Below are 25,220 nucleotides of genomic sequence, written 5' to 3'. Positions count from 1 at the left end.
GTTCGTAATATATTGTAGATAAAACACTAACTAATCATGCTAACTCCTATGAAGCATCTATTTGCTTTTCTCGCTTTTATTAGCTCAGTGTGCTCCCACTGCCTGGCTAATCATTAACAATTCTCCTCAATCCTCCTCTGCCTCATTAAAGATTCAGGGCCTGGACCCTGTGACTCAGGAGCTCCAGTGTGTCTCACACTTGGTAAGCTATGACATGGCCAGAGAGCAAAACAGCATCCGCATAATGCTATTGTTGAACAAGAGAGCACTATGGATCTCTTCAAGTCGCTCCAGCCAGAGAAGACCTCCAGGAGGGCTTTGTGTCTCATAATTGTCTTTTTTTTCGAAGCCAGGACATCCCAGTGTCTTCTCTTTTCTCTCAAGAAGCTGTTGTTGTGCAATCTCTTCTATATTTTTTAACACTGTGTTTCAAGGGTTTTTATTTAACCCCCCAGACACCCGCAACCAAATTCCCACCAGAAAAACTCCCAGTTTGAGGATTTCATTTGAAAAGCAGGGAATTGAACAAGCAGCTAGCAAGACACACTTTTTTAAAAGTCAGTAGTGCTTTAAATGGCCATCAAGCCACTATCACTGTTTGTGACAAAGACAATGGCAGTTGCTTGTTTTTGTTTTCTGCCATTCAAATGGATTTTAATCTCCTGTGCAGACACTGTGCCACAAACAAATACAACCCCCAGATTTGGTTGCTTGTCTCTCGGGCCAAATTAAACATCCCTGTGTTTTATCTGCAAGAAGTCAACAAGTGTTCCCTTGGATAGTAGACTGCCTGATCCCTTCAATAACTGAACTTGAAGAGGTGTTGACACTACTCTCTGAGATAAGGCTTCATTGTGTGGAGAGGACACTGTTTCTTATTGACTAGAGCTTCTTATGCTAACATTTACAGTGTATTTTCCCCTGGGGATAGTGCTGAGAGAGCTCACATCCTCTGGAAAAACAATGGAAGAGCAAAAGCGTGGCAGTAATGATGAAAATGTAGTTAAATTTGATTTTAAGCTGACATGTATGGAAAGTAACAATGTTTTCTAAATCGGAGCATTCATTCAAGCAATGTTGATCAAACTAAAAGCTATAACGTCTGAAATGTGTTTTGGGACAATCTGATATCAAATTTGCAGTTCTGACCTGCAAGCATGTCTATGATGAAACTGCTGATTAACATGAAGCACAAAAAAACACCCACAAAGATGAAGCTTGAAACCAGGAGCAATGCTGTGACACTTCAGCACTAGGAATGAATAATAAAGTGCAGTCAGGGGGTTCATGGTGCATCATACTGTGTTGTTATGAAATGTTTTGCAGTTTACGTTATTAGGGCAGAGCCAGGGTGCTTACAGACACCCATTTCTGAGATGACTAGACTATTTGACTGAGATTAACCAGATGAATTCCCCATCAGGTACTGTAGAAAGCTCAGCAGTGGAAGATATGATAGAGGAAGAAAAAAATATGTCTAGAAGGAAAGATAGAACTGTTTCAGTAAATCGAAACAAAAACGAACCAGTGCGTCTCATGTTTTTGTATTAATACGAATCTTAGCTGAGACCAGGAAAGAAATGTTTAAACACTGATGACTAATTGCCTACATATAATTAAACCATGTTAAATAACTACACAGCTGATTAAAAAAAAGAATTATCACAGTTGGTTGCATATTCGATTAAAAATAATCAGATGTAATAGAGTAAAATTTCAGAATTGGTTAATATTAGGTAATATTTGTATTCACTCTGGCATGTTAAATTATACAATGATTCCTTATATGTCCATTAAAATGTGAAAGCATATTTATTTTAATTGAGACAGTATTTACATTTGATATTCACAAAGATCTGATCATGGCTATGTATTATTTGGATGTAAAACTTAAAAATGTAACAAATTTTAGCTGTTCATTAAAAAAATATATAAAGCTCTGCCTTATAATTGCAATGTAAATAGTGAATTGGGTTACAGTTGAAACTTTTAACAGTACTAAATGCTTTATAATGAATTAAAATTAAATTAGAGTAGTTAAGTGCTACACAGCATTGTTCATGATGAAATACAAAACTTTCCATCTAAAGCATTCTTTGTGTAAGTGCATATAATTCTCAGGTGTTGGCAGGTAAAGAATGGCTCATATACTATGCAAATTGAAATTGATGATTATGGTAAATCACTGGAATGTGGCAAAGACTGATTCAACTCTTGGGTATTAATGTGGTATAGACTGGGGGAAGAGTGTAAATGGATCCCTCGTCAAACTTAAAGGGGCGTGAAATACCATCTTGCCAAAATGTGGGTGGGGTTCCAAAGTTTCTGCTTATATAAGGGGATTCTAACAGATGGGAGGTAGAGCGTAGGAGTGCCTCACACCCCAATCGTCAACCAACTTCACACTTTCTTGGCTACAGTTTCTCAGGCCTACTGTTCAAGGCATCTTCGCAATGCCATCAAACCTCCTTACACCTTTCCTGGAGTTGGATGAGGAATTTTGCAAGGTGAGTAACCGGGAATACTTAAATTCACTTCATTTTGTGCTCAGATGCAGTTGGAACTGTTTTACATTGTCGTTGGATGTAAATAATGAGTTAATAGACTTTTTATTCAACAACAAACACTTTTAAAGGGGTAAAAAGCACTTGGGAAAACTTTTACTTGTTGTGGGTGGTTAGAATTGAAGTAGAGAGTCCCACAGTTCTAGTTATGCACATTGCCTTGCAAAATAACTATTATTTTAAATAGAATTGTGGGAGTTTGAACTATTCCAAGGTGCCTAGTGGAAAAGAAAATGGATGGAGAGTGCATTCATTGCATTGATTGACATTTATCATAAATGTTATTAAAGATTAATATATTGTATATTTATAGTAAAAAATGTGTATTTTGAATAGATAATAAACTACTTTTCTGTCCTACAGACTTTTCAGAGTCTAGAAGTGCAAGATGGGTCGCGACGCACAGTGGGTTTCCAGCGCAGACATTCCCTGTGCCCTGTCACACTTCCCAACTCCAAATTCAACATCGGTGGAGGAGTCCTAGATCCCACAGACGACCTCTGGTCCCTCACAAGCATTACTAACCAGCCATGGAGCCGGGAGCAGCTTCCACGCTCTGCCCTACAGCGCATCCCGTTTCGGGCTGACCGCTCCGTGAGTATGATCGAAGGACACGTGAGCGGTGAGTCCACCCTACCTCCGCCCCCGGGGTTAAGCATCTCGCCCCCGGGGCTGAGCATCTCGCCCCCGGGGCTGAGCATCTCGCCACCGGGCCTGAGCATCTCGCCGCCGTCTCCACGAGCGACGCCTGTGCCCGTGGTTTCCGCGCGCTACAAGACCGAGCTTTGCCGCACGTACGAGGAGAGCGGAGCGTGCAAGTACGGCGCTAAGTGCCAGTTTGCGCACGGCGCGGAGGAGCTGCGCGGCCTCAGCAGGCACCCCAAGTACAAAACCGAGCCGTGTCGCACCTTCCACACCGTGGGCTTCTGTCCGTATGGCGCGCGCTGTCACTTCATCCACAATGCCGACGAGCTTCAGCAACAGCATCAGGTCGTGGGCGCCCCACGGGAGCGGCCGCGCCTGTTGCGCCAGAGCGTCAGCTTCGCCGGCTTTTCCTCCCGAGCCACTGTAACCGCCTTCCAGGCCTTGCCGGATCCCCTCGCGTTCACCAGAGCCGCATCCGTGTCACCTCCACCATCATCTTCGTTTGCGTGCAGCCCAGATCTCCCCTCTCCACCGCTGCTCCACGAGCACGGAGATCTGAAGCCCGATTTTGGGTTCACGACCAATATTACGCTTAGTGACCGGATCGCGGCTCTGCAGCGCAGCGCGTCCGCGGACTCGCTCTCCGACCACGACGGCTACTCCAGCTCCGGGAGCATGAGCGGCTGCGACTCGCCTGGTGCAGATGCATGCAGGCGACTTCCCATCTTCAGCCGCCTGTCTGTCTCAGACGATTAATGAACAATCTGTGCATATTGCATATAAGCTTTGTTATAGATTTCCTTTGTTACTTCTTTATCAGATTCAAAAGTTGACAGAAAATTCCATAGTTTCGAATTAACACCTATAACTCTGATAATTAGATGGGGAAAATTGCGACCACGTGACCTAATCTGATCCTAACACTATTGGTGTTAATTGAACACTGGCTTTTTTTTTTTGCTGTGTGCCAATGTATACTGTTGTATACCAGTTAAAACTATACTGGGTATTTCATACACCTTTTTTTGTCTCCCAGATGCATGGAAAAGTTCTGAGAACATTTTCTGTATTTGCAAAGTTGTAAAGAATTAAGCAATAGTACAGATATTGCATGTCCCACTACATGCAACCATCTGTGGCTTTAACCAAAGCTGATCAACTTTAGTCTCTATTTAGATGTAGGCTGATCCCTAACCTTGAACCCAGACATGTACTGTAAACAAAGTGTAGCCTTTAGTGAAGGCATTTTATAAACTGATAGTTTGACATAGTAGCTTGAATTAGTTTCTCGTCTAAGATTTTATTTATTGCCCATTTTTATTCTACTGTGGTTGCTTTTTGATACGATTTATTATGCATTTTTACACAGTAAACGCCTCTCTTGCTTCGTTAGAGCGATTTCTCAGCTTTAAGTGAGACCAGCAGTATGGACTCTGAATGTAGAAATCTCAGGATCATAAGTGACAAAAAACTCCACCACTTTCTTTTGTATGCTTCTGGATGCTTACTGAGATCATTATTTGGGCTCAATCATTACAAACAATTGTGAGTGTGCGTGAGTGTATGTTTGTGTGTGTGTGCAGTGTGACAATGTATCAGGAAAAAAAAAGTGCTTCACCATCTTAGTCTCTTGCACTGTCAATCTGTATTATAGAGACAAAAGATGCTAAGTTCTTGTAGAATGCAATGTATACATGTAGGAAAGAGTGCATTTTCTGACTTATTGATTTAAAGCTTACAATGTATTAGGTCCTTTTTGGAAGTTTTAAAGACCCTGCAAATTTCTCTCTTAGTTGCCTGTGTAAACTGTTGCCTTTTGTTAACTTAAACTTATTTATTTGTTCTTTTTTTCAGTGCAAGAAAAAACAGTATAATGTGTATGATTTTGTATTGTTTCATATATAATTTAAATTGACTGTTTACATTCCTTTGGGTTGTGATCCCCACTTTATAATATATTGTCGATTGTTTTGAAATAAACTTTCAGAAACTTTAATGTCATCTTGGTTCATACTTATTTTACACCAATTTCTAACACCGACACAAACAAAACACTTAAATGGTTTTCTTACATTTTATTCTACAACAGTAAGTAAAAAACCATCGACAGCTGGACCCACAAACATGCAAACTTCAAAGACGAATGAACAGATGAGGGCTTTTGTGTGTAGTCTGATTCTTTGTTGCGACTCTTTGTGCACAGCAGACTTCGAAACATCCCACTGTCACTCGTCCAAAGACAATCATGCCTGCCTTTCTTTCTGGTCACGGGGGTCGGAGACCGTAAATAAAATCTAGGGCCACTTCTCCCTGCAAAGCTCTTTTGTGAGGCAACTTTCTCTTTTTAACAACATCTGTATGCTAATGCCGCAACAGAAGGGAAGGGTGATTTGCAAGTCTATTGGAGGGTCTTTAGATTACCATTGACAGTGCAGAGACACAAAATACAAAAAGGCTTGATATATGAGCTTATAATGGCATACTGCGATGGTGAAATCGCCTATTATGAATCTATGTAGTGCAACTAATAACCATTTAGTCTACAATACACCATACAGTTTTCAGTTTATTTATTCATTTTTTTTTTTACAATTTATCCATGATGATGGGTTTTTACAGTTATCATTATATGAATGTCTGATGACACTCAATAAGCAAAAAAAAAATGCAAGTCCTAGTTATATACAATAAAAACTTTATTAATTGAAGTTTTATCTGTGGTCCTGTATGTGGTCTGGAGTGTCTGGAGTGTTTTTCCCTGCCTAACAATCCTAATAAACCCATTCAATAGTTAGTTAAGTCAGGCTGGTTAGGAAAAGCAGTGATTTTATTGTATTTCTGCTATCAAATGTAACATTTGATTAAATAAACTTTTAGTGTGAATCTACAGGGGATTTAAAATGCCATGATATTTCTATAAAATCTATAATGATTTAATTGTGAAATATTTCATAAACAATGAAATGGTAATGGAGAATAGTGGAAAATAGACTGGAATCTGTGTATTATATATGGAAAACTTCACCACATTCATTAAACAATTGTGAAAGAAAGAAAAAAAAATCAAAGTAAGATAGAAAAGTATACTTGTTTTTATGTCAACGTTTAGGCTAAAATGATTACAAATGTTCAAAGATTTGTTCATATATTTTTCATTTTTTCCCCAATGTATTATTGCCCTGCAAACTTAAAATTGACTTGTGGTTGATATATTTATAACGTTATGTGCAAGAATCCCTCTGATGATGTATGTCAGCTCAGAGAGAAGTAACCAAAATTCAAGAAACATGCAGTTGATCGTTGGACCACTAGAGGGCAATACACAAAATAATGAATCATGGAAAATTCCAGTAATGGAGTTATTGTGATTAATGAAGTTAAATCCAGTTAAATTAAAGTGCTTGTTTACACAATTACACATAGTCCTAAAGATCCCATTTGTACATTTTAATTCACTATTTGAGGCGAAGTGCAACTAATTTTATTATGAAGTCATACAAATTAGAGGTGGTTTTCTAGAAAAATGCAGAATATACTGTTTAAGTATTTATTTATTTTATTATTATTCCAATGGCATGATAAACAATCTATACAAACTATGGACATCCTCTTCTTCTTCTTTCGGTTGCTTTCGTTAGGGGTCACCACAGCAGATCATCCGTCTCCATACTACTCTGTCCTTTACATCTGCCTTTTTCAAACCAACTACTTGCATGTCTTCCCTCACCACATCCATAAAACTCATCCTTGGCCTTCCTTGTGCACATCCTTAGCATTCTCCTAGCGATATACCCCATGTCCCTCCTCCAAACCATCTCAAACCATCTCAAACCATCTCAAATGACCCTCTCTTACTTGCATGCTCTGTCCCTCTAATAAACTTGTTTCTAATCCTGTGCATTATTGTCATTCCCAATGAAAATCTCAGCATCTTCAGCTCTGCTACCTCCAGCTCCACCGCCTGTCTTATACTCAATGCCACTGTCTCTAAACCATACAACATCCCAGGTCTCACCACAGTCCTATAAACTTTCCCTCTCACTCTAACATGTACTCTTTCTACCCACTCCACCCTGCCTGCACTCTTTTCTTTACTTCCCTAACACACTCTCCATTACTTTGCACTGTTGAACCCAGGTACCTGAACTCCTCCACATTCTCCACATCCTCTCCCTGCAACTGCATCACTCCACTGCCCTCCCTCTCATTCACACACATGTACTCTGCCTTACTCCTACTGACTTTCATTCCCCTTCTCTCCAGCGCATACCTCCACCTCTCCAGGCTCTTCTCAACCTGCTCCCTACTCTCACCACAAATAACAATATCATCCGCAAACATAGTCCACAGAGACTCCTGTCTGACCTCGTTTATCAACCTGTCCATCACCACTGCAAACAGTCCTTGATGCAGTCCAACCTCCACCTTAATCCAATCTGTCATTCCTACTGCATATTACTTGTATGACTATCATACTTTAATTATTAGGATTCAATCGTGTTATAAAAAAGGGTTCACATCATTGTATCACTAGTGTTTCCCGAGCATGTTTTATTTTGTCCCCTTTTGCCTTGACCCCATCTGTTTGCAGTACTCAAAACCCAAAGATGTTGGAAGATCTAAACATCTAATGAAAGAATGGGGCATACTCAAGAGCGTGAGCGACATCTAGTGGCTGGTATGGTTAGGAAAGAAGCTTTGAACTAATTTATTATAGACATCAGTAGCAGTGTTACTGTCTAACACAAAGATCTAAAACAATATATAAGATCAATTATTAATTGAAATAAAATAAACAAAAAGATTAAAGATCTATTAATTCTATTAAAAGCTTCACACACATACACACTTAGGGTAGCCAATCTACTTACCTTCATTTTTTTAGGAGTTTGGATGTAACCAGAGGAAACACACATTAACATCAATAAGAAAAAAAAAATATCCAGAGTAACCAAAGGATTTAATCTTGGATCTTGAAACTTTGAGGCTCTAATTAAGGGTTGCCACCATTGGGTTTCAGGTACATATAAAATATCGTGCTGTATTTACATCCTTATTAAATACAGCTGTGAAGTCAAGAAGCTTTTATTGTCATTTCAACCATACATAGCTGAGGCAGTACACAGTGAACTGAGACAATGTTTCTCCAGAACTCTGGCGCTACATAAAACAACATAGAGCTACTGTACATCACACAACATATACATCAGTCAGTGATTGTTTCTTTCTGATCTGTGTCCTACTGTCTACATGTACATTTTGGAGCTTTTCATTTTACATTTGTGTTATGTAAAAACACTACTGTCTGTCATTTGTAAATATATCTTTTGATTTTGGGCACACACCTTTACAATTTTTGAAGGACACTTTTTTTGGTACTGGCAACCTCATGTTATACATATTATTTATCATGTACATCACTGAGTTTGTTCTCATTCAGATTTTTTAAGCATTCTCCATGCTCATATCACACACTATTTAGTGCTGATTCTTCTATACACATCTGGGATATCCACTAATTCTATTAACAAGTCTTTATTTTCAGCGGGTTATGCAGTATAATGAGCCGGCCCTAAGCTAAGCCATGACTGTGTTCCATTTGGCACATCGGATCACATGAAAAGCAGGCAAGCCTTGGATATATCTGTGCTGCTGATGCTTATATTGCATCACTGTTACTTTTGCCAGACAAAGTGCTATGTAACGTATACTGAATACAGATTCTTTTCCCAGACTCCCTTATGAAAAAGTAGAACAGAGCATGTAGCACACATCGCATTACATTTGCTATTCTGACACTAGCACTGAAGCGGTTTTCTCAATCTACAGATTTTGACCCCTCTGTAAGGAAGCTAATTAACCTGCATCCTGACTGAGTGCTCCCAGCAAGGAGCAGGACATCTAGAACAAGTCAATCATGCTAGTGTGTGGTGAATATCATCACAATGGCTGGTGGGGTTCAGCCAGGCTGCAACCTGCAGATCAGCTTCTGTGGAGAATTCTTGGACTGATGACAGCAGCAGCATCAGTAATCCTTAGGCTTGCTGGAACTGCAGGCATTGGCTAGAAGAGTCATGCTAATGAAACTTGACCTAGAAACAGACAGAAATGTGTCCATGTCTCTGTAGAGGAATTCAGATGATTAGCTCGCTGGAAGTGAGCAGGATGTTTTTAAGATAAGGAGCCAGGAGTGGTACAGTATGTTTCTCACTGGAGATTGATAATCACCAGATATGCTTATTTCAGGCTGGCTGGTGCCACAGGTTTCCCAAAGGTGGTTAGTTCTCTCTAGTTTAAGGCAAAACAAATGAAGCTAAGAGTGGTCCGGAAGCCATTCCTCCTCCATGTTCTGTTTGTTTTTTTGTTTTTTTTTTCACAATTACCCTCATGAAAACTAATTTATGTGCACATAGGCATAGGTGTGGTGGACAACTTTTATTATTATGTGATCTTACAAGATTAGGGCTGTCTGGTGCCACAGTGGTCCCAAAGGTGATTAGCTCCTTCTGGTGTAAGGTGGGCCAAACAGCTGGAGCTGAGGGAAGTCCTGAAGCATTTTTGTTGGTCCCTAGATGTCGCCATGTTATGGTCCGTTTATATTAGCAATCAAGCTTTCTTACAGTGCTGGGAATCTCTACATGTGGGCCTAAACATAACTTTCCTCATGGCAACTAAATATGTGCGTAGGAGTATGGGTGTGGTCAACTATATTATTAAGACTCCAACCAAAGATAAGCCTATGGGAGTTTTACAGGGAAATCATGCTTGTGCCTTGCTAATAGCCAAGATCTAAGAAGGGTTTGATGGGTTACACAAGATCCTCTTTATCAATGTCATATTTAACTAATAGTTAGTGATTATGACAGGCCTTTCCCAATGTTATATTACTTTTTTCACTATAACTGATTACTTCTATTACATGGGATTCAACAAACAGACCACAATGCCCCCTTGTGATCTTGAGATGGAGAGAGAGATCTTGTTTTCTACTGCTACACTCACTGGATGACAGGTTCCCTGTCAGGTTCCCTTCAAGTGGAATTGTGCATCGCTAGCCAGGATGCTTGTGTGCAGTTTGTCCACTTAGACCGAATCACCAGCTGAAGACTATGATCTAGAGCCCAGGAAACACTTTTGAAACATACTATCCAGGTGAAAATTGCTTTGTGAATGTTGTCCACCTTATTGGCTGACTCCTGTGTACTAGCACAATGACCATTCTTTATGAGTGTATATGGCAGCTCTCTGGAATCCCATTTGCTTGCTAAAAGGGCAAGATTTTTCTATTTACCCGATCCTCTCAGAGCCCTGCATGATACATTCCTTTTAAGTTGGAATATCTTAAAGTGTTTAAGAGGCTATGCATGAAGTTAGCTTGAAGGAGTGTCCTTAAAAGCTGCCTTTCTGCCAGCAGTCCTTTAGCTAAGAGAGTCATTGCATGGCATGCTTAACAATAAGCATGAGCGAATCTACATTTTCCACCCAAGACTAAATTTGTTAATAAGACTGACCCTATTTCACTTTAGTTGCATAAATACCTAAAGCCGGAAGCACCTGACCAATCAATAAAAAAGTGGCTGTGAGGTAGTTTTGGTTCAGTGGTTAAGAACGGTAAATATCCATAGTTAGGGTTAAGTTTAGCGTATTTTTCAAAAGGTTGTGAGTTCAATTGATTAAGTTCTGTATTGCTATGCTTCCACTGTTAAGACTATTATCAAACGGGCTTAATTGTCTGTTCCACAGATTACAATGAGCAAGGTCGATTAGCTAATTAGGCTCATGCAGCCTCTCATTTCCTACAATCAAAGATAACGCCAGTCCACAATAATTCATCATTCCAGTAGAGGTCGCACTTTCCAAAGTCCTGGATGCTGTGACAAAGTCTTCTAGTTCATTAACCCACTTGTCATACAGCCATTAAAAAAAATATTATTATTTATTTACTAAAAAAAAAAACAGCTGTGATTTGATAGCTGGGAGGTTTGCCTTATTATCCCTGCACATGTCTCCTTGCAGTGGAGCAACAAGATAGATAATGGTCAAATTTACTTTGTGGCATTAAAATATAATAGAATTACCTTTCCATTTACAGTATTTAAAGTATTGTTGTATTAGACATGCATTACATGTCTGTCTTGTTTCACATGTCAGAAACAAGACGAAATAGTTTCCTTGTCTCTACATGGCAAAAAAAGATACTAATCGTTGAATGTGCAATGTGTAACAGTGCATCACATTTCCGATTTGAATTTAGTATTTGCCACTGTTGGACAAATGAATTCAGGCAGTTTTATTAGTAGCTTGGTAAATTCACGTTTCAATGCCAAAAAGTCTTAAATGCAATTTAACACTGTACCAGCACAGATGGCTTCATTTCTGATCATTAAAACAATTGGTCAAGTAAAGAGAAAAATAAATGCACAGCATAATAATTGATACCACTTAACAATGTTTTGCCCTGTCAGACTGCAGCTGGATGATATAGGACAGTAAATTCTTGTAATAAGATTGAATGTATTCATAATTCATATATTAATAGCCATATTTCTTATAAATAGACATTAACACCACTGTAATTCCTGTCTGCGTTGTAGGCTGGAAATGTTTCTCGAATTATAAAACTGCAACTTGCATTAAATATAAATTATTTGTGATTAGCTAAATGTTGCAGATTTGGTGACTTCTTACACATCAGAGGGTTAATAATATAAGCAACATTGTAGCAATAGACTGAAAGAATAGGAGGAAGGAGATGGGAGGAGAGGAAGGCTTTTTCAGGCACAATAACATTTTCGGAAAAGGGAAATGATACTGCATAGCTTGGATAAAAACATAAAATATATACACAAGCAAAAAACCCTACGTTTTTTTTTGTTCCGCGTTTTGTTATGTTACAGCAATATTCCAAATTGAATTCAATTCATTAGTTCCTTGAAATTCTACAAACAATTCCCCATAATGACAACATGAAAGATGTTTGTTTGAATAAATTCTGCAATTCTTTGCAAATTTATTACAAAAATAAAAATAAATAACATGTACATAAGTATTCACAGCTTTTGCCATGACAATCAAAATTGAGCTCAGGTGCATCCTATTTCCACTGATCATCCTTGAAATGTGTCTGCAACTTGATTAGAGTTCACTTGTGGTAAATTCAGTTGATTGGACATGATTTGGAAAGGCACACACGTGTCTATTTAAGGTCCCACAGTTAGCAGTGCATGTCAGAGCATTTTGTAATAAGGCTGTAACATTACAAAATGTGGAAAAGTAAAGCGTTGTGGATACTTTCTGGATGCACTGTATAAAATATGGTTTTAATTGCTAACAGATCTTTTTATTTTATAAGGAAAAACCCTGACACTTGAGCTACAGTAATGGAAATCCCTTCTGACTGGGATTGGATTTTATTAAGGTCAATGTCGTGTTTTAGAATATCAGCACGCTAACAGCAGTATACAAATCATTTGAAGCAAACAAGATTCTGAGTACCTTTACAAAAAGTACACGTTTCATACAGTTAGCACTTGGGAGGACTGTGTGCTGCTCTGGAAACTTTGTAGTCAAATCTGTAACTCATCATTGTAACCTCTTTATGCCAATTTGGTCATGTGTGTGTGTGGCTTTCTTCCTTTTTGACACTTTCCTGTCTTGTTTTTGGCCCAATGATTCTGTGTGGAATATTTTGCAACCACTGTGCCTTTAACTGAACTCCTCTGTGTAAAAATTTGACTGTATTCCAAATGCAAAACAGAGAAAACTGAATACTCTTCACCTACCAAATTCCAAAGAATTTATGCGTTCACAAAGCTGGATTCATATAAACTGATGAATTTACAGTCACGCTAAACCCTTCAAAGATTTACATATAATAGGCTACCAGAGGACCTCTTCCCCACTTCTATGTGAATATATACAGATGTATATATATATATATATATATATATATATATATATATATATATATATATATATATATATATATATATAGTGAGGTAAATGCTAAACAAACACAGCATAATTTATGCAATCTGTAATGAATTTATGCCTTAGGGTTAGCCAGTGTATTTTTCAAAATGTGTTTAGCCAGTGTTGTCCTCAATAACACAGTTTTCTGTAATACCAGTTTCTGCTTCTACACGTGTTTCTTTATGGTTTCCTGTAGCTGAGTTTCACAACAGAAGTACTTTAGAACCGGAATAGTTCAGATACTCACTACAGAGTTATTTATGGTCATGAAAGAAAGCAAGAGAGAGAGAGAGAGAGAGAGAGAGAGAGAGAGAGAGAGAGAGAAATAGGGACAAGTATTGCAGCCAAGAGCTGACACACAGCACAATATGTACAAACAAGTAGATTTGAAAAGCCATTTTATTTTATTTTTCTCTCAGGGCAAATATTTAACAAACCACAAAGAATAATATGATTAATCTGTAGCTCATTAATGCCCAAAGCATCTTGTATATTCAGTACCAGTTAAAACATTGGACACACCTTCTTCTTATTGTTTTTTCATGTATTTTTATCATTGTTTTATTAATACTGATTACATCAAAACTATGAAAGAACACTTATGGAATTATATAGTAAACAAAAAGTGTTAACCAGAAAATGTATACAATTTTATATTGTACAAAGTAGCTATATCTAGCTTTGATAGCCTGGCAAATTTATGCCATTGTCTCATCAGATTCATGAGGTTGACATTTCTTGGCTATTTAATGTGCTTTAGACGATTAGTTGTCTTGTGCAGAGGAAAGGGTGAGTACAGAGTCAACAGCCCTATTAGTGACACTATATCTACTGAACAAATTCATATATTGGCAAAAAAGATTGAAGTAAAGAGAAAAGCTGTCTCATCATTACTGTAAGAAATGGTTGGCCAATCTGAAAAATCTCAGTGTAAACAACTGTCATATTTGCCAATAACTGGCAATATTCATCCAGTTCAAATAATGACTTAAACCCAACCTGTATGATATTTTTTTTCTTCAGTGAGCTATGTAAAAAAATAATTGAAAAAGTCTAATTTAGCATTCTCTTCAGCTTTACAGAAAAGTAAATGACTGGCTGATTCTGTCTTTCTGTTCTATAGAAGTAAATAAGAAGAAAGTAATATTGGATTGGAACAAAATAAAGGCAATTAAATGATGAAAGAGCTTTTACTTTTTTGATTAACTGTTTTTTAATGTCTTCTTCTTAAATTCCTTTATGTTAAGACAAACAGGGCAAGGTCATGGTTCCAACTCTCTCATATTTCCTCTTTAGACATGCTGCTTCCATGAAACACCAGTTTCATTTTGCAGGTGTTACACAAGATGGTTTTAATTTCGAAAACTTTCACAAACTTTATTGTAACAATTGCATCTAACTCAACATTTTCTCTTAGTGCTGACTTTCTTCTAGTGGCCCGCAACCAGGCAGTCTGCATTACAGTTTTGCACTACAAACCCCATTATGGCCTCCAGGTCTGCAAATATGGTCTTCACCGCCACCGAGGGGCCACCAGGAGGAGACGGACTCTATCCATGGTGTCCAGGCCCAAGGGGTGTGGGTGAGTGAGGGAAAACAGTGCTATGTTTCTTGAGTTGCAAACAAATCCACATGTACTCTGTAAAACTTCTGACATATTTGAACCTCCGTTCCCCAGGCCTCGGCCCTTGCCTCGAGAGGGTGATTTAGGTACCCAGGGATGTAAGCAGCCCTCAATGAGAGCAGTCTTCTTTGGGACCCCAGGAGGATCTGCCATGCCAGCCTGTATAGGGGTCGCAACCCCCCTGATAATTGATATAAGAAACCACCGATATGGAGAAACCTTAGGTCTGGAAGAAAGTGTTTCAGAGCCAGAAACACAGCCAGCATCTCTAGGCAGTTTATGTACCAAGTGAAATGGAGCCTGCTTCACTGACCTTGTGCAGAGTGGCCACTCATGACCGTTTCCCAGCCCGTAAGGGACGCATCTGTCGTCAGCATTATGTGATGACAAAGAACTCCCAGGACTTGAGACAGGAACACAGGTTCTTTCCACACATTTAAATCTCGAAGGGCTCGCTGTGAGACCTTGATAGTGCGGATTGGGTTGCCCTTGCGGGAGAACCCTCTGTCTCTGAGCCACCACTGGAGGGGTTTCAGTGGGGTCAAAGCCGCATAAATGCATTTTGTGAAGGTGCAGGGTGAGAGTGCAAGGCTGAACGGGTTACCCGATATCGGGAACCCGATATTGGTAAGCTTTGCCCAGGAACCAGAAGAATGGATACGTGGAAGTATGCGTCCTTTAGATCTATTGTGATGAACCATTCCTCGGACCTGATCTGAGACACGACCTGCTTGAGGGTGAGCATCCTGAACCTTAGCCTCATTAATGAGCAGTTCAAGGAGTGTAGATTTATATTGGGACACTACCCCCATCCTTCTTCAGAACCACAAAGTACTGGCTGTAGAACCCGGACTCTGTCTAAGGGAGGGACCACCTTCCTTCCTTAAGAGAGTGCGTGCTTCCTCTTCCATGACCAGAACCTGCTCCGAACTGAATCTAGTAGCCCTTCTCTACACTGCGCAGGACCCACTAAGACACGTCTGGTAGGCTCTCCCAAGCTGCCACGAAGTCTTGTAAGGGAACCGGTCTCTTAAGCCTGGTCTCTGACACATCTAGAGTGGCTGGAGCAGTGCCCTGCAGGCGATGGGGCCTCTTTAGAGGCAGCGGGTCTCCTCCATCCGCTACAAGACCGGGTGAAGGTGGAGGGAAGCATGTACCATGGCATGGTTAACAAACTGACATCCTGGTACTGTATAATAAGGTGTTCACCATCGTTCAAAAATTTGAGGCCATTCGGTTGTCAGGGCCTCTAAGCCGAAGCTCGCTTGTCAGAGAGGATGGCCCTCAGGTCCGCCCACTCCTTAGGCTTGGGTCTGGAGTGTCGCCCGGTGCCCCTCGATCTCTCTCTCTGTCAGTTTTTGTTTCTGTTTCTGTGCTTTGAGGTGCCCGGACACACTGGGCTGGGGCTGTGCCACACAGTTTTTCAATCAGGAACAAAAAATTTATAAACACAACGTACACAGATGTATTGCTGTTTGCCATAAATGGGTTTTAAATATCTGTTCTATGAGCCTGTCCTTCACTATCCAGAATATGTGTATCATAACCCCCAAAATGTTGTCCTTCAATTGTGAGACTACAAAGTCCAGACCTGAGCATTTGGTATCCGCTCATAATGATCCATTATAATTAAAGAAGCATTTTTCTGATGCATACAATGTTTAACAATTTCTATTTCTTTTCTTTACAGGGCAGCACAAGTACTACCACAACTTGGGGTTTCGAGGACCATCTTTGTTGCAGTAAAGATTTCTGCAGATGATTTGCAGGTATCTGCAAGAGTGAAAGGGAAAGTTTATTAGACTGTGGTGAGACCTGCCATGTTATATGATTCAGAGAAAGTGGCATTGAGTAAAACACAAGAGGCGGAGATGAAGGTGGCAAAGGTGAAGTTGCTGGGCTTTTCTTTGGGACTAAAAAGGATAGATTGGATTGGAAAAGAGTTTGTTAAAGGGACAGTGCACGTAGAATGTTTTGGAGACAAGGCACAATTGAGATGGTTTGGACATGTGCAGGGGAGGGACATGGGGTATATCTGTAGTAGAATGCTGAGGATGGAGCTGCCAAGAAGGAGGAAAAGAGGTGGGCCAAGGAGGAGATTTATGGATGTGTTGAGGGAAGACATTCAGGTAGTTGGTTTGAAAATGCAGATGTAGAGGACAGGGTGGTATGGAGGTGGATGATCTGCTGTGGCGACCCCTGATGGGAGCAGCCAAAGGAAGAAAAAGAACTAGAAGAAGAAAAAGAAGAAGAAGAAGCTATAAGGCCTATCATAAGGCATATAAGAAAGCATTTGTTGATGCAATGGCTTTCTCTACTGCTTTAAGTAACCTTGCATAAAAGTTTTGTATAAAGTATAAATAATCAATGATGTGATCTGCATTATCATTAAAATAGTGTTAACAGAAATACAGCACTCTTATTTTTGATAAGTTCTGCTAATATAGTCTGAAATACAAAGAAGATTAAATACCTTCAATAGAATTGTCTTTAGGAGAATGGGACTTTCTATGGCGTACATGTATTCTTCCTTAGAAAAAATAAGAAGAAACAAAACATCGGCATTAGGATACACTTAAGTTTAAAACAGGGCCGTCTCCTGAAACTATTTACACACAAAATAAATCTGTGTTTTTCAGTGTGACCAACTGTCGTAATCATATGTATATGTTTAATTATTGTGAAGTCTTTTTTATTGTGTTTTTTATGCAATATTTGTCCAAACAGTTTAAATAACCCAAACTGTATGATTTTCTTCATTAAGATATTAAGGAAAATGACTGAAAAAGTCTAATTTAGCATTCTCTTCAGTTATATGGAAAAAGTAACCGACTGGCTGATTCTGTCTTTCTGTTTTGTAGAAGAAAGTAACATAGGATGGGAACAAAATAAAGACGTGTAAATTATGTCAAAGCTTTTACTTGAACTATTGTTTTATTTATTTTTATTTAAATACACTTTACTCTTTGACTTCCTTTACATTAAGACAAACAGGGCAAGGTCATGGTTCTAACTCCTCTCATGGCAGGTATTTCCTGCTTCTATGGAACACCAGTTAAATCTTGCAAGTGTCACACAAGATGGTTTTAATTTTGAAAAACTTTCATTTCACATTTACACTTAGCGCTGACTTTCTTCAAGTGGCCTTCAACCAGGCAGTCTGCATTTCAGTTTTGCACTACAGATCCTAATGTTCAAACTGCATTATTGGCAGACTTGAGATGGCAAAAGTACACACATTCTTCACTCAAAAAGTACAGATACTTACCCCTTTACTCAAAAAGTACAGATACTAATGTTATAAAAGACTCTGTTAAAAGCTGAAGAACTGACTACAGTTTTTTACAAGACAAAAGAAGAAAAAATTGTGTTATCTAATGAATGTATACAGGCTGCATTGTGTTTGTTGTATTTGTATGTTGTTGTTTGTTTTGCTTAGGTTTGCTTGTGCTATTTGATGAAATTCCAAGTTTTTTGTGATAGCACTGCATTTTTTTAATCATTAATGACATTCTTGAACCATGTCCAGCTTTGTCAATATGCTTTTTTTTGTTGTCCTGTCGGTTGATGATCCCCAGTCTTATTTTCATATTTAACCGTATTCAAGTTCAGTGTGAGTGCATATGTAAAGCATTTTTACTTAACGCAGTTGTGTATGTCACTAAAGTGTATGCACACACACACACACACGAAGACGGGCACGGAACAAAACCAGAGAAAATGGACACGCTAAAAGGTGCTCATCCAAGGTAAAGCATTTTAAGATTATTCTCATTTAAAAGGTTTCCAATTGAAGTAAATAATATATTTCATTATAATATAGTGTATTATATTATATTATAAATTATAGTATATTATAAATGCGTAGTTTCGCTTTCGGTTTTAGATGCGTATAACGGTTTCTAACAATGATATGAACTCTGACTTTAATATTTTGAACTTTTGCTGAAAAAGATGATTAAAAACACGAGGAAGGAAAAGCTTTTTAGATTAATAAGCTGCTTTATTACGTGTTTATAATGAAGTTAAGAAACTACGAACATCTGAAATAAGAGACCCAAAAACTGGGTGGAATCTGAGCATAACTGTAAGTGTAACCGCGCTGAAATACAAAACGTCCGAGGTAAAGCTCGTGTTCTTCTACAAATATACATCAGTATTTACTTCTAATATACTCGAATTGAAGTGCATGCTGGTCTGTTGAAGTGCACTGTGCTCCTGTGTGTGGCTGTAAAATATACAAAGTAGTGTTTTAATAGTGGTGAACTTCATACACACTCGTTTCCGGCACAAGTTACATCTAAAATGGCAATTGTGCAAAATGTTTGTTTGGACAGATTAATGTGATGTATTCATGTAAGAAACATGATGATGTTGATGATGATGTTGATGATGATGATGATGATGATGATGATGATGAGACAAACCCAAAATATGAAGCTTTCAACACAATTAACAGCAAAGTATTTTCTCTGAAAATGGGTAAGAATGTAACATGCACTCCTGAGACTTTGTGTGCCTACATTTGCATGTTTCCTTTAGTGAACTCTAAAAGAGGAAAGCTAAAACGAGGAAATTCATTTGTATCGACAACTGTAAAATCATAACGATGAACATTTCTGGTGTAAAATGGCACAAAAATGTATGTGTTAGTGTACAAAATGTTCCAAAAAATATCTTCAAGAACTTTTTTAAAGATAAGTCATGTGGTTATCTACACCACCCAGCCTCACAAGGGACCATGTCCATAAATAGAAAAAATATTAATAGTGTTTAATTCCTGCTTAATTCTTGAACAAATCTTCTTCTTTTATTATTATTATTATTATTATTATTATTATTATTATTATTATTATTATTATTATTATCATCATCATTATGTTTTTGTGTGTATGTAAAGACTATTAAAATACATATTTGGCAGATCGTGTTTGGCCCATAAACAATTTCAAATATATAGGTTTTCACTCCTGATGACATTTGTTTAAAGTATTTAGCTACTTTGGAAATCTTTGAGTTCTACACTTAATGTTTAACACTACTACTATTGTTATTACAGTAGATTGCAGTAACTTCCTGTATACATTTTTAGAGTTATATTCTGTACACTCCGTTTTAAACACCTAGCACCACATCCTTTAACCAACAACTTTGAAGTATACTCCACTAAAAGTGTTTCCATTATCATTATAGTCAGCCTGTTGAACTTTAACAAGCAGTAGTGCAATACATAAAGTATACATATTCAGATTTAGAACTTTAGATAGCTTTTACAGAACACATTAGACGGAAGTGTTTGGGGAAAAAAAATGCTGATATTCTGGGATTTTCATTGTCAAGAGCTTATGCAGAAAAGTGAAAAAAAGACAGTGATGAGTGATCCCACATCCCTTGTTTTAACAGGTGAGGCTGGATTTTGTAGATTTCTTGCCTTTCATTGATGCCCTCAATCAATCACTGATCGGATGTCATAGTCATTCTGTGGGTTGGTGCTAAGAATGTAACTCTCTTTATTGACACAGTTTTTCTCATCAAGCTGCAATCGTAATAATGTGACAATTCAATGGCCGAGTTCCATGTAAATTGTACTTCACTGGCCTACCATGTCAGTACAGCACTTTTGGAATAGATAAAACAGAAAATTTAATGGACCAGAATTTTGAAGGAATGTTTCCAACACATTGTGTAATACATGGATAATTAAGGTTACTCTAAGGAAATCCTTTTCTGGTACATGCATTTATCTGTAATAAAGTATTATATTTGGCTGATATCCAATAAAAGATGCTCTTTTTATTACCTTTAAAATTTTATGTGTATTCCTATTATGAAGAGTGGTGGCATTTCCAGTTATTTATGTTTAATGACACCTTAGTGGTCCATACTTTAAAATGAGTTTACTATGAGCAACAAGCAACATTACTTAAAATATTTCAGAATCTTTCCTACAAATTTAAAATATTACTTGATATTACTTGGCAAACATTGAATTGGAAAAATACACATTCTGTGGATTAAATGTTTATTTATTTATTTATTTATTTTTGTATGCCATTAAATTTCAGTTTCTTATTGCTAATCATTTTAGTAACAAGCTCTTCCTTTGTTAAGTTCTATTATGTTGCTTAATGAAGATTATTTTATGCATTCAGCAGGTCCTGAACTACCTCCAAGTGTCATAATTGTGTATGACAATTGCCCCCACATAATAATAAAATATAAATAATACAAATTTATGGCCCTTTAAGCTCATATGGGTGCAGTCAAAATACAAACATTTTATATATATATATATATATATATATATATATATATATATATATATATATATATATATATATATAGTATATACACACACACATATGCAAAAGTGGTCCCCCGGAACTTGTGGGTTACGGTACTAAGACAGCTTCTACGGTACCTTAACGAATCCATCTAGACATTATGTCACTTGATAAACGTAATAGTGTACAGTGTTTGACCAAATACATAGATTAAAATGTTATTTCTAACATTACTGAACATTCGGTCCTGCTGCGGATTTCTACTAACTTGCTGTTAGTTAGGTTCCAATTGAGCCACGAATATAGTGCCTTTTTAAAATTCTAATCAGGTGTCCTGAATTAAGTTAAAACTTATTCCGTTTATGAGTCACTCAATGTCAATGCATTACCTGTGCATATGTTTATATGTATATATTGTAAGCAAAGTGTGCAATCAAGTTAACTTATTTATAGTGTTAGTTTTAAACTGCTTAAGTTAACACTGCTGAAAATGCAACCATGGTGTAAACAAGTGACAGTTTCAAGTGAAGCCTTTAAAATCCTGTCCTATTTAATTATGTAATTATGTCTTTTTTAACTATACATGCGCCTTCACCAAAATTATGTACCAAACATAAATCAGACATTTATTTACAAATTATTACAATTTATTATGTACAAAATATTAACATATAATATAAACATATATATATATATATATATATATATATATATATATATATATATATATATATATATATATATATATATATATTAACATGTGTGTGTGTGTGTGTGTGTGTGTGTGTGTGTGTGTGTGTGTGTTTATGACCAAAAATCTTTGCCCTTTTTTAGCCCTTCGAAATGATCATTTATAACTAAAAAAGCATTTATAACTGCACACAGAGTTTAACAAACTTTCATTTTCTTTGCAGGGCAGCAAAAGTAGCACTGAAGAAAATGTGTGTGTGGTTCTTCATCATTGGACTTCCCAGTCTGATTGTTTATTTGCTCCTTCAATTGAAAAATGAACAGAATAAAATTCCCTTGCCGGATAAAGGAAAGGAAAAGCCTCTACCTTTAATGCCATGTGGCATAAAAGTGCAAAAAAATCCAATCATTAAAGTCAGCAATCTGAAGACGTACATGGTCGGCTCCTACATAGAGCACCGCCAAAAGGAGAAAATGATACGGACAATCGCTATAGTGCTTCGTAGTGAAAACCCAGAGTATCACTGCTTGCTGTGCTGCAACGGACAGAAAATATCTGTAACTGCTACATATGACATTCACTCTGACCACTTTGGCTTTGAATACGGCACGGCTGACATTACCTGCAATATACCAGATATGTGTACAAAACCAACACATGTGGCAATCACTTCCCGATCACCTGAAGAGGATGAATCCTCGCAGGACATTCACGTCTTTCAACCTGTTAGGAATCAACAGAAACAGGAAGTCTTTCCTTATAAGTTCACTGTTTGCATTTCTGCCATGTTTGATTATAGGAATGTGTTGATGCTTGTGCAGGCCATGGAGATGTATAGGATGCTCGGTGTCCAGAAGGTAGCGATTTACAAAACCAACTGCAATAAAGATATACAGAAGGTTCTGGATTACTACGTCAGGCAACAATTTGTGGAGATCATACCCTGGACAATAGCATCTTACATCAATGTGTCCAGAGGCTGGCAGAAGTCCGAAACACCAGGAGAGCTGCATTACTTTGGTCAAATTGCAGCACTTAATGACTGTGTGTATCGTTACATGTACCAGAGTCACTATGTAGCTCTGCAAGATTTGGATGAATTCATACTTCCTCTTAAGTTTAAAAGCTGGACAGAACTCCTACCTGAATTAGAGAAGAAATACAGTAATCATGGTGGCTTTGAGTTTGAGAATAATTTTTTCCCCCTTTCCATCAATGATTCAAACTCTAAATACTCACCAGACTACTGGAAGAAGTTTGCAGGAGACAACATTTTAGAACATATTATTAGAATAGGAAATGATCCAAAAGAATTCAATAGCTTCAAAGTCATTGTTGATCCTCGTTTAGTTTATAAGGCTACAGTACATGGATTTTTGGATATCATAAAGAGTACTGTCAGAGTGGATTCTCAGATTGCTCGCATGTATCACATTCGACATGTTCCAAAGGAAAGGCTGGCAGCACAATCCCAAATACAGGACACACATCTCAGAGACTACGCAGACAGTCTTATCTTAGCTGTTTCAAAAGTCCTTCAACAAGCACTGGAAACAGAGCATATTTCAGACTTATAAATACAGTCAAACCCACTTATCTCGACCTCGGTTAACTCGACAACCCTATTAAGTCGACGTTTTTGAAGTGGAACCGCCAAATTCTCTCTTTGTTTTAGCATTTTTTAATCGGTTATATCGATTATTTTATGTCGCCGAACCCTAATATCTCGAGCACAAGGGGGGGTATTACACAGTATTGTAAACTTCTAAATCTCTGCTGTTAGTTGGTGCACATGTGCCTTTTGTTGTTAGCAAACATGTATGTACATTTTTATATCATATTTATATATATATATCGCGGTGATGCAAAAACACGTGCATGTACATTCTTATTTATTAACGCACATCATGTACATAAAGAAATTTCACGTTAATATACTCGCACATTAATATATTTCCGCCATATTGGTTTGCGTTTATTCCAATCATCGGTTATCTCGACGCTTTTTGGCAAACCCCTAGGCCGGCGATATAACTGGGTTCAACTGTACTGTAAACATTCCATGATAAATGATCATTTTGGTTGTTTACTCATTTCTCATTTCTACATCGCTTTTGTTCTACATCTGCTAAGTAAGAAGCTTCTTTTATTTTCCTAGTCTCTTTTGAGACACATGAATGTTCTTATGTTTGTGATACAGTTCTGTGGCCAGATGAATCCAAATTTGGCTCTAACAGAAGAATAAATGTAAGATAAAAAACAGGAGAGAAGATTTTAGCAGACTGCCTCACTGCCCCAGTCTAACATGGAGGTGGAAGGTAAATGGATTGGAGACTTATTCTGGGTGAAAGAAATGCTGAACCAACATGTCTACCATTCCATATTTCTATCTGGACTGCAGCTAATTGGAACCATCAGGACTATGACCAAAAGCATACATCTATCATGCAATGGCCTGCTCAGTCAATGCACCAAAATCCTATTGAATTGATCTGGGATGAACATCAAATGCTATGTGAATAGACCTGTAAATAATGTTAAAGTAAATTTTGCTATTTTTGTATCTCGGAAGTATAAAGTAAAGATAAATAATGAATGATGTGATCTGCATTAACATTAAAATCAGGTTGACAAAACAGCGCTCTTATTTTTGATAAGTTCTGTAATGGGTTCTGCTTTTAATATACTCTAAAATACAATAAATGATTAAATCCGTCTATTAGAAGTGTCTTCATGAGAATGGGACTTATTAAGGAGAACATGTATTCTTCCTAAGAAGAAAGAATTTAATACACCTATGGTCTATTTTAGAAAAAAAAAATCATTGGCATTAGGACACACTGTAGGTTAAAACAGGACCATCTCCAGAAATTATTTACTCACAAAATAAATCTGTGTTATTCAGTATGACCAACTGTTATAATCATATTTATAGGTCTAATTATTGTCAAGTCTTGTTGATGGTGATACAAAAGCAATATTTATCCAAACAGTTTAAAAAAAGACGACCCAACCTGTATGATTTTCTTCATTGAGTTATTAAAGAAAACGACTGAATAAGTTTCATTTAGCATCCTCTTCAGCTTCATAGAATGGTAAAAGTAAAAACTACTAAAAAAACTACAACTACCCGTTTTAGTGTCATGCTGGTAACTGGACTTCACATCATAGTAAATTAGTTAATACAGTGGAACCCACTTATCTCGACCTCGGTTAACTCGACAATCCTATAAAAGTCGACGTTTTTGAAGTGGAAACGCCAAATTCTCGCTTTGTCTAAGCATTTTTTAATGGTTATGTCGACTTTTTTATGTCGCTGAACCCTAATATCTCGAGCATAAGGGGGGAAAAATTAGCCATTTAATGTCATTTATCGGCGCTGTGCAGCCGCAGAAGAACACGCGAAAGTGGCGGAAAAATCAAGCCTTACAGCTGCTACA

General features: G+C 37.6%; 2 protein-coding genes across 2 annotated transcripts; both read left to right on the top strand.

Moving 5' to 3' along the window:
• Window positions 1–2,035: 2,035 nt before the first annotated feature.
• LOC124395398 (mRNA decay activator protein ZFP36L1) lies at window positions 2,036–5,191 on the top strand. The gene is made up of 2 exons (XM_046863846.1): window positions 2,036–2,507; window positions 2,928–5,191. Exons 1-2 carry the CDS (start codon window positions 2,454–2,456, stop codon window positions 3,963–3,965), a joined length of 1,092 nt encoding a protein of 363 aa, XP_046719802.1. The 5' UTR covers window positions 2,036–2,453; the 3' UTR covers window positions 3,966–5,191.
• Window positions 5,192–18,378: 13,187 nt separating this feature from the next.
• On the top strand, window positions 18,379–24,499 carry LOC124395337 (beta-1,4-galactosyltransferase galt-1-like). The gene is made up of 2 exons (XM_046863755.1): window positions 18,379–18,554; window positions 22,004–24,499. The coding sequence occupies exons 1-2, from the start codon at window positions 18,526–18,528 to the stop codon at window positions 23,355–23,357; spliced, it is 1,383 nt and encodes a 460-aa protein (XP_046719711.1). The 5' UTR covers window positions 18,379–18,525; the 3' UTR covers window positions 23,358–24,499.
• Window positions 24,500–25,220: the final 721 nt, after the last annotated feature.

Source organism: Silurus meridionalis, chromosome 13 (genome assembly GCF_014805685.1).
Source record: "Silurus meridionalis isolate SWU-2019-XX chromosome 13, ASM1480568v1, whole genome shotgun sequence".
NCBI lineage: Eukaryota > Metazoa > Chordata > Actinopteri > Siluriformes > Siluridae > Silurus > Silurus meridionalis.
Note: the sequence above shows the minus strand (reverse complement) of the source record. Positions and strands in the feature narration are given on the sequence as shown.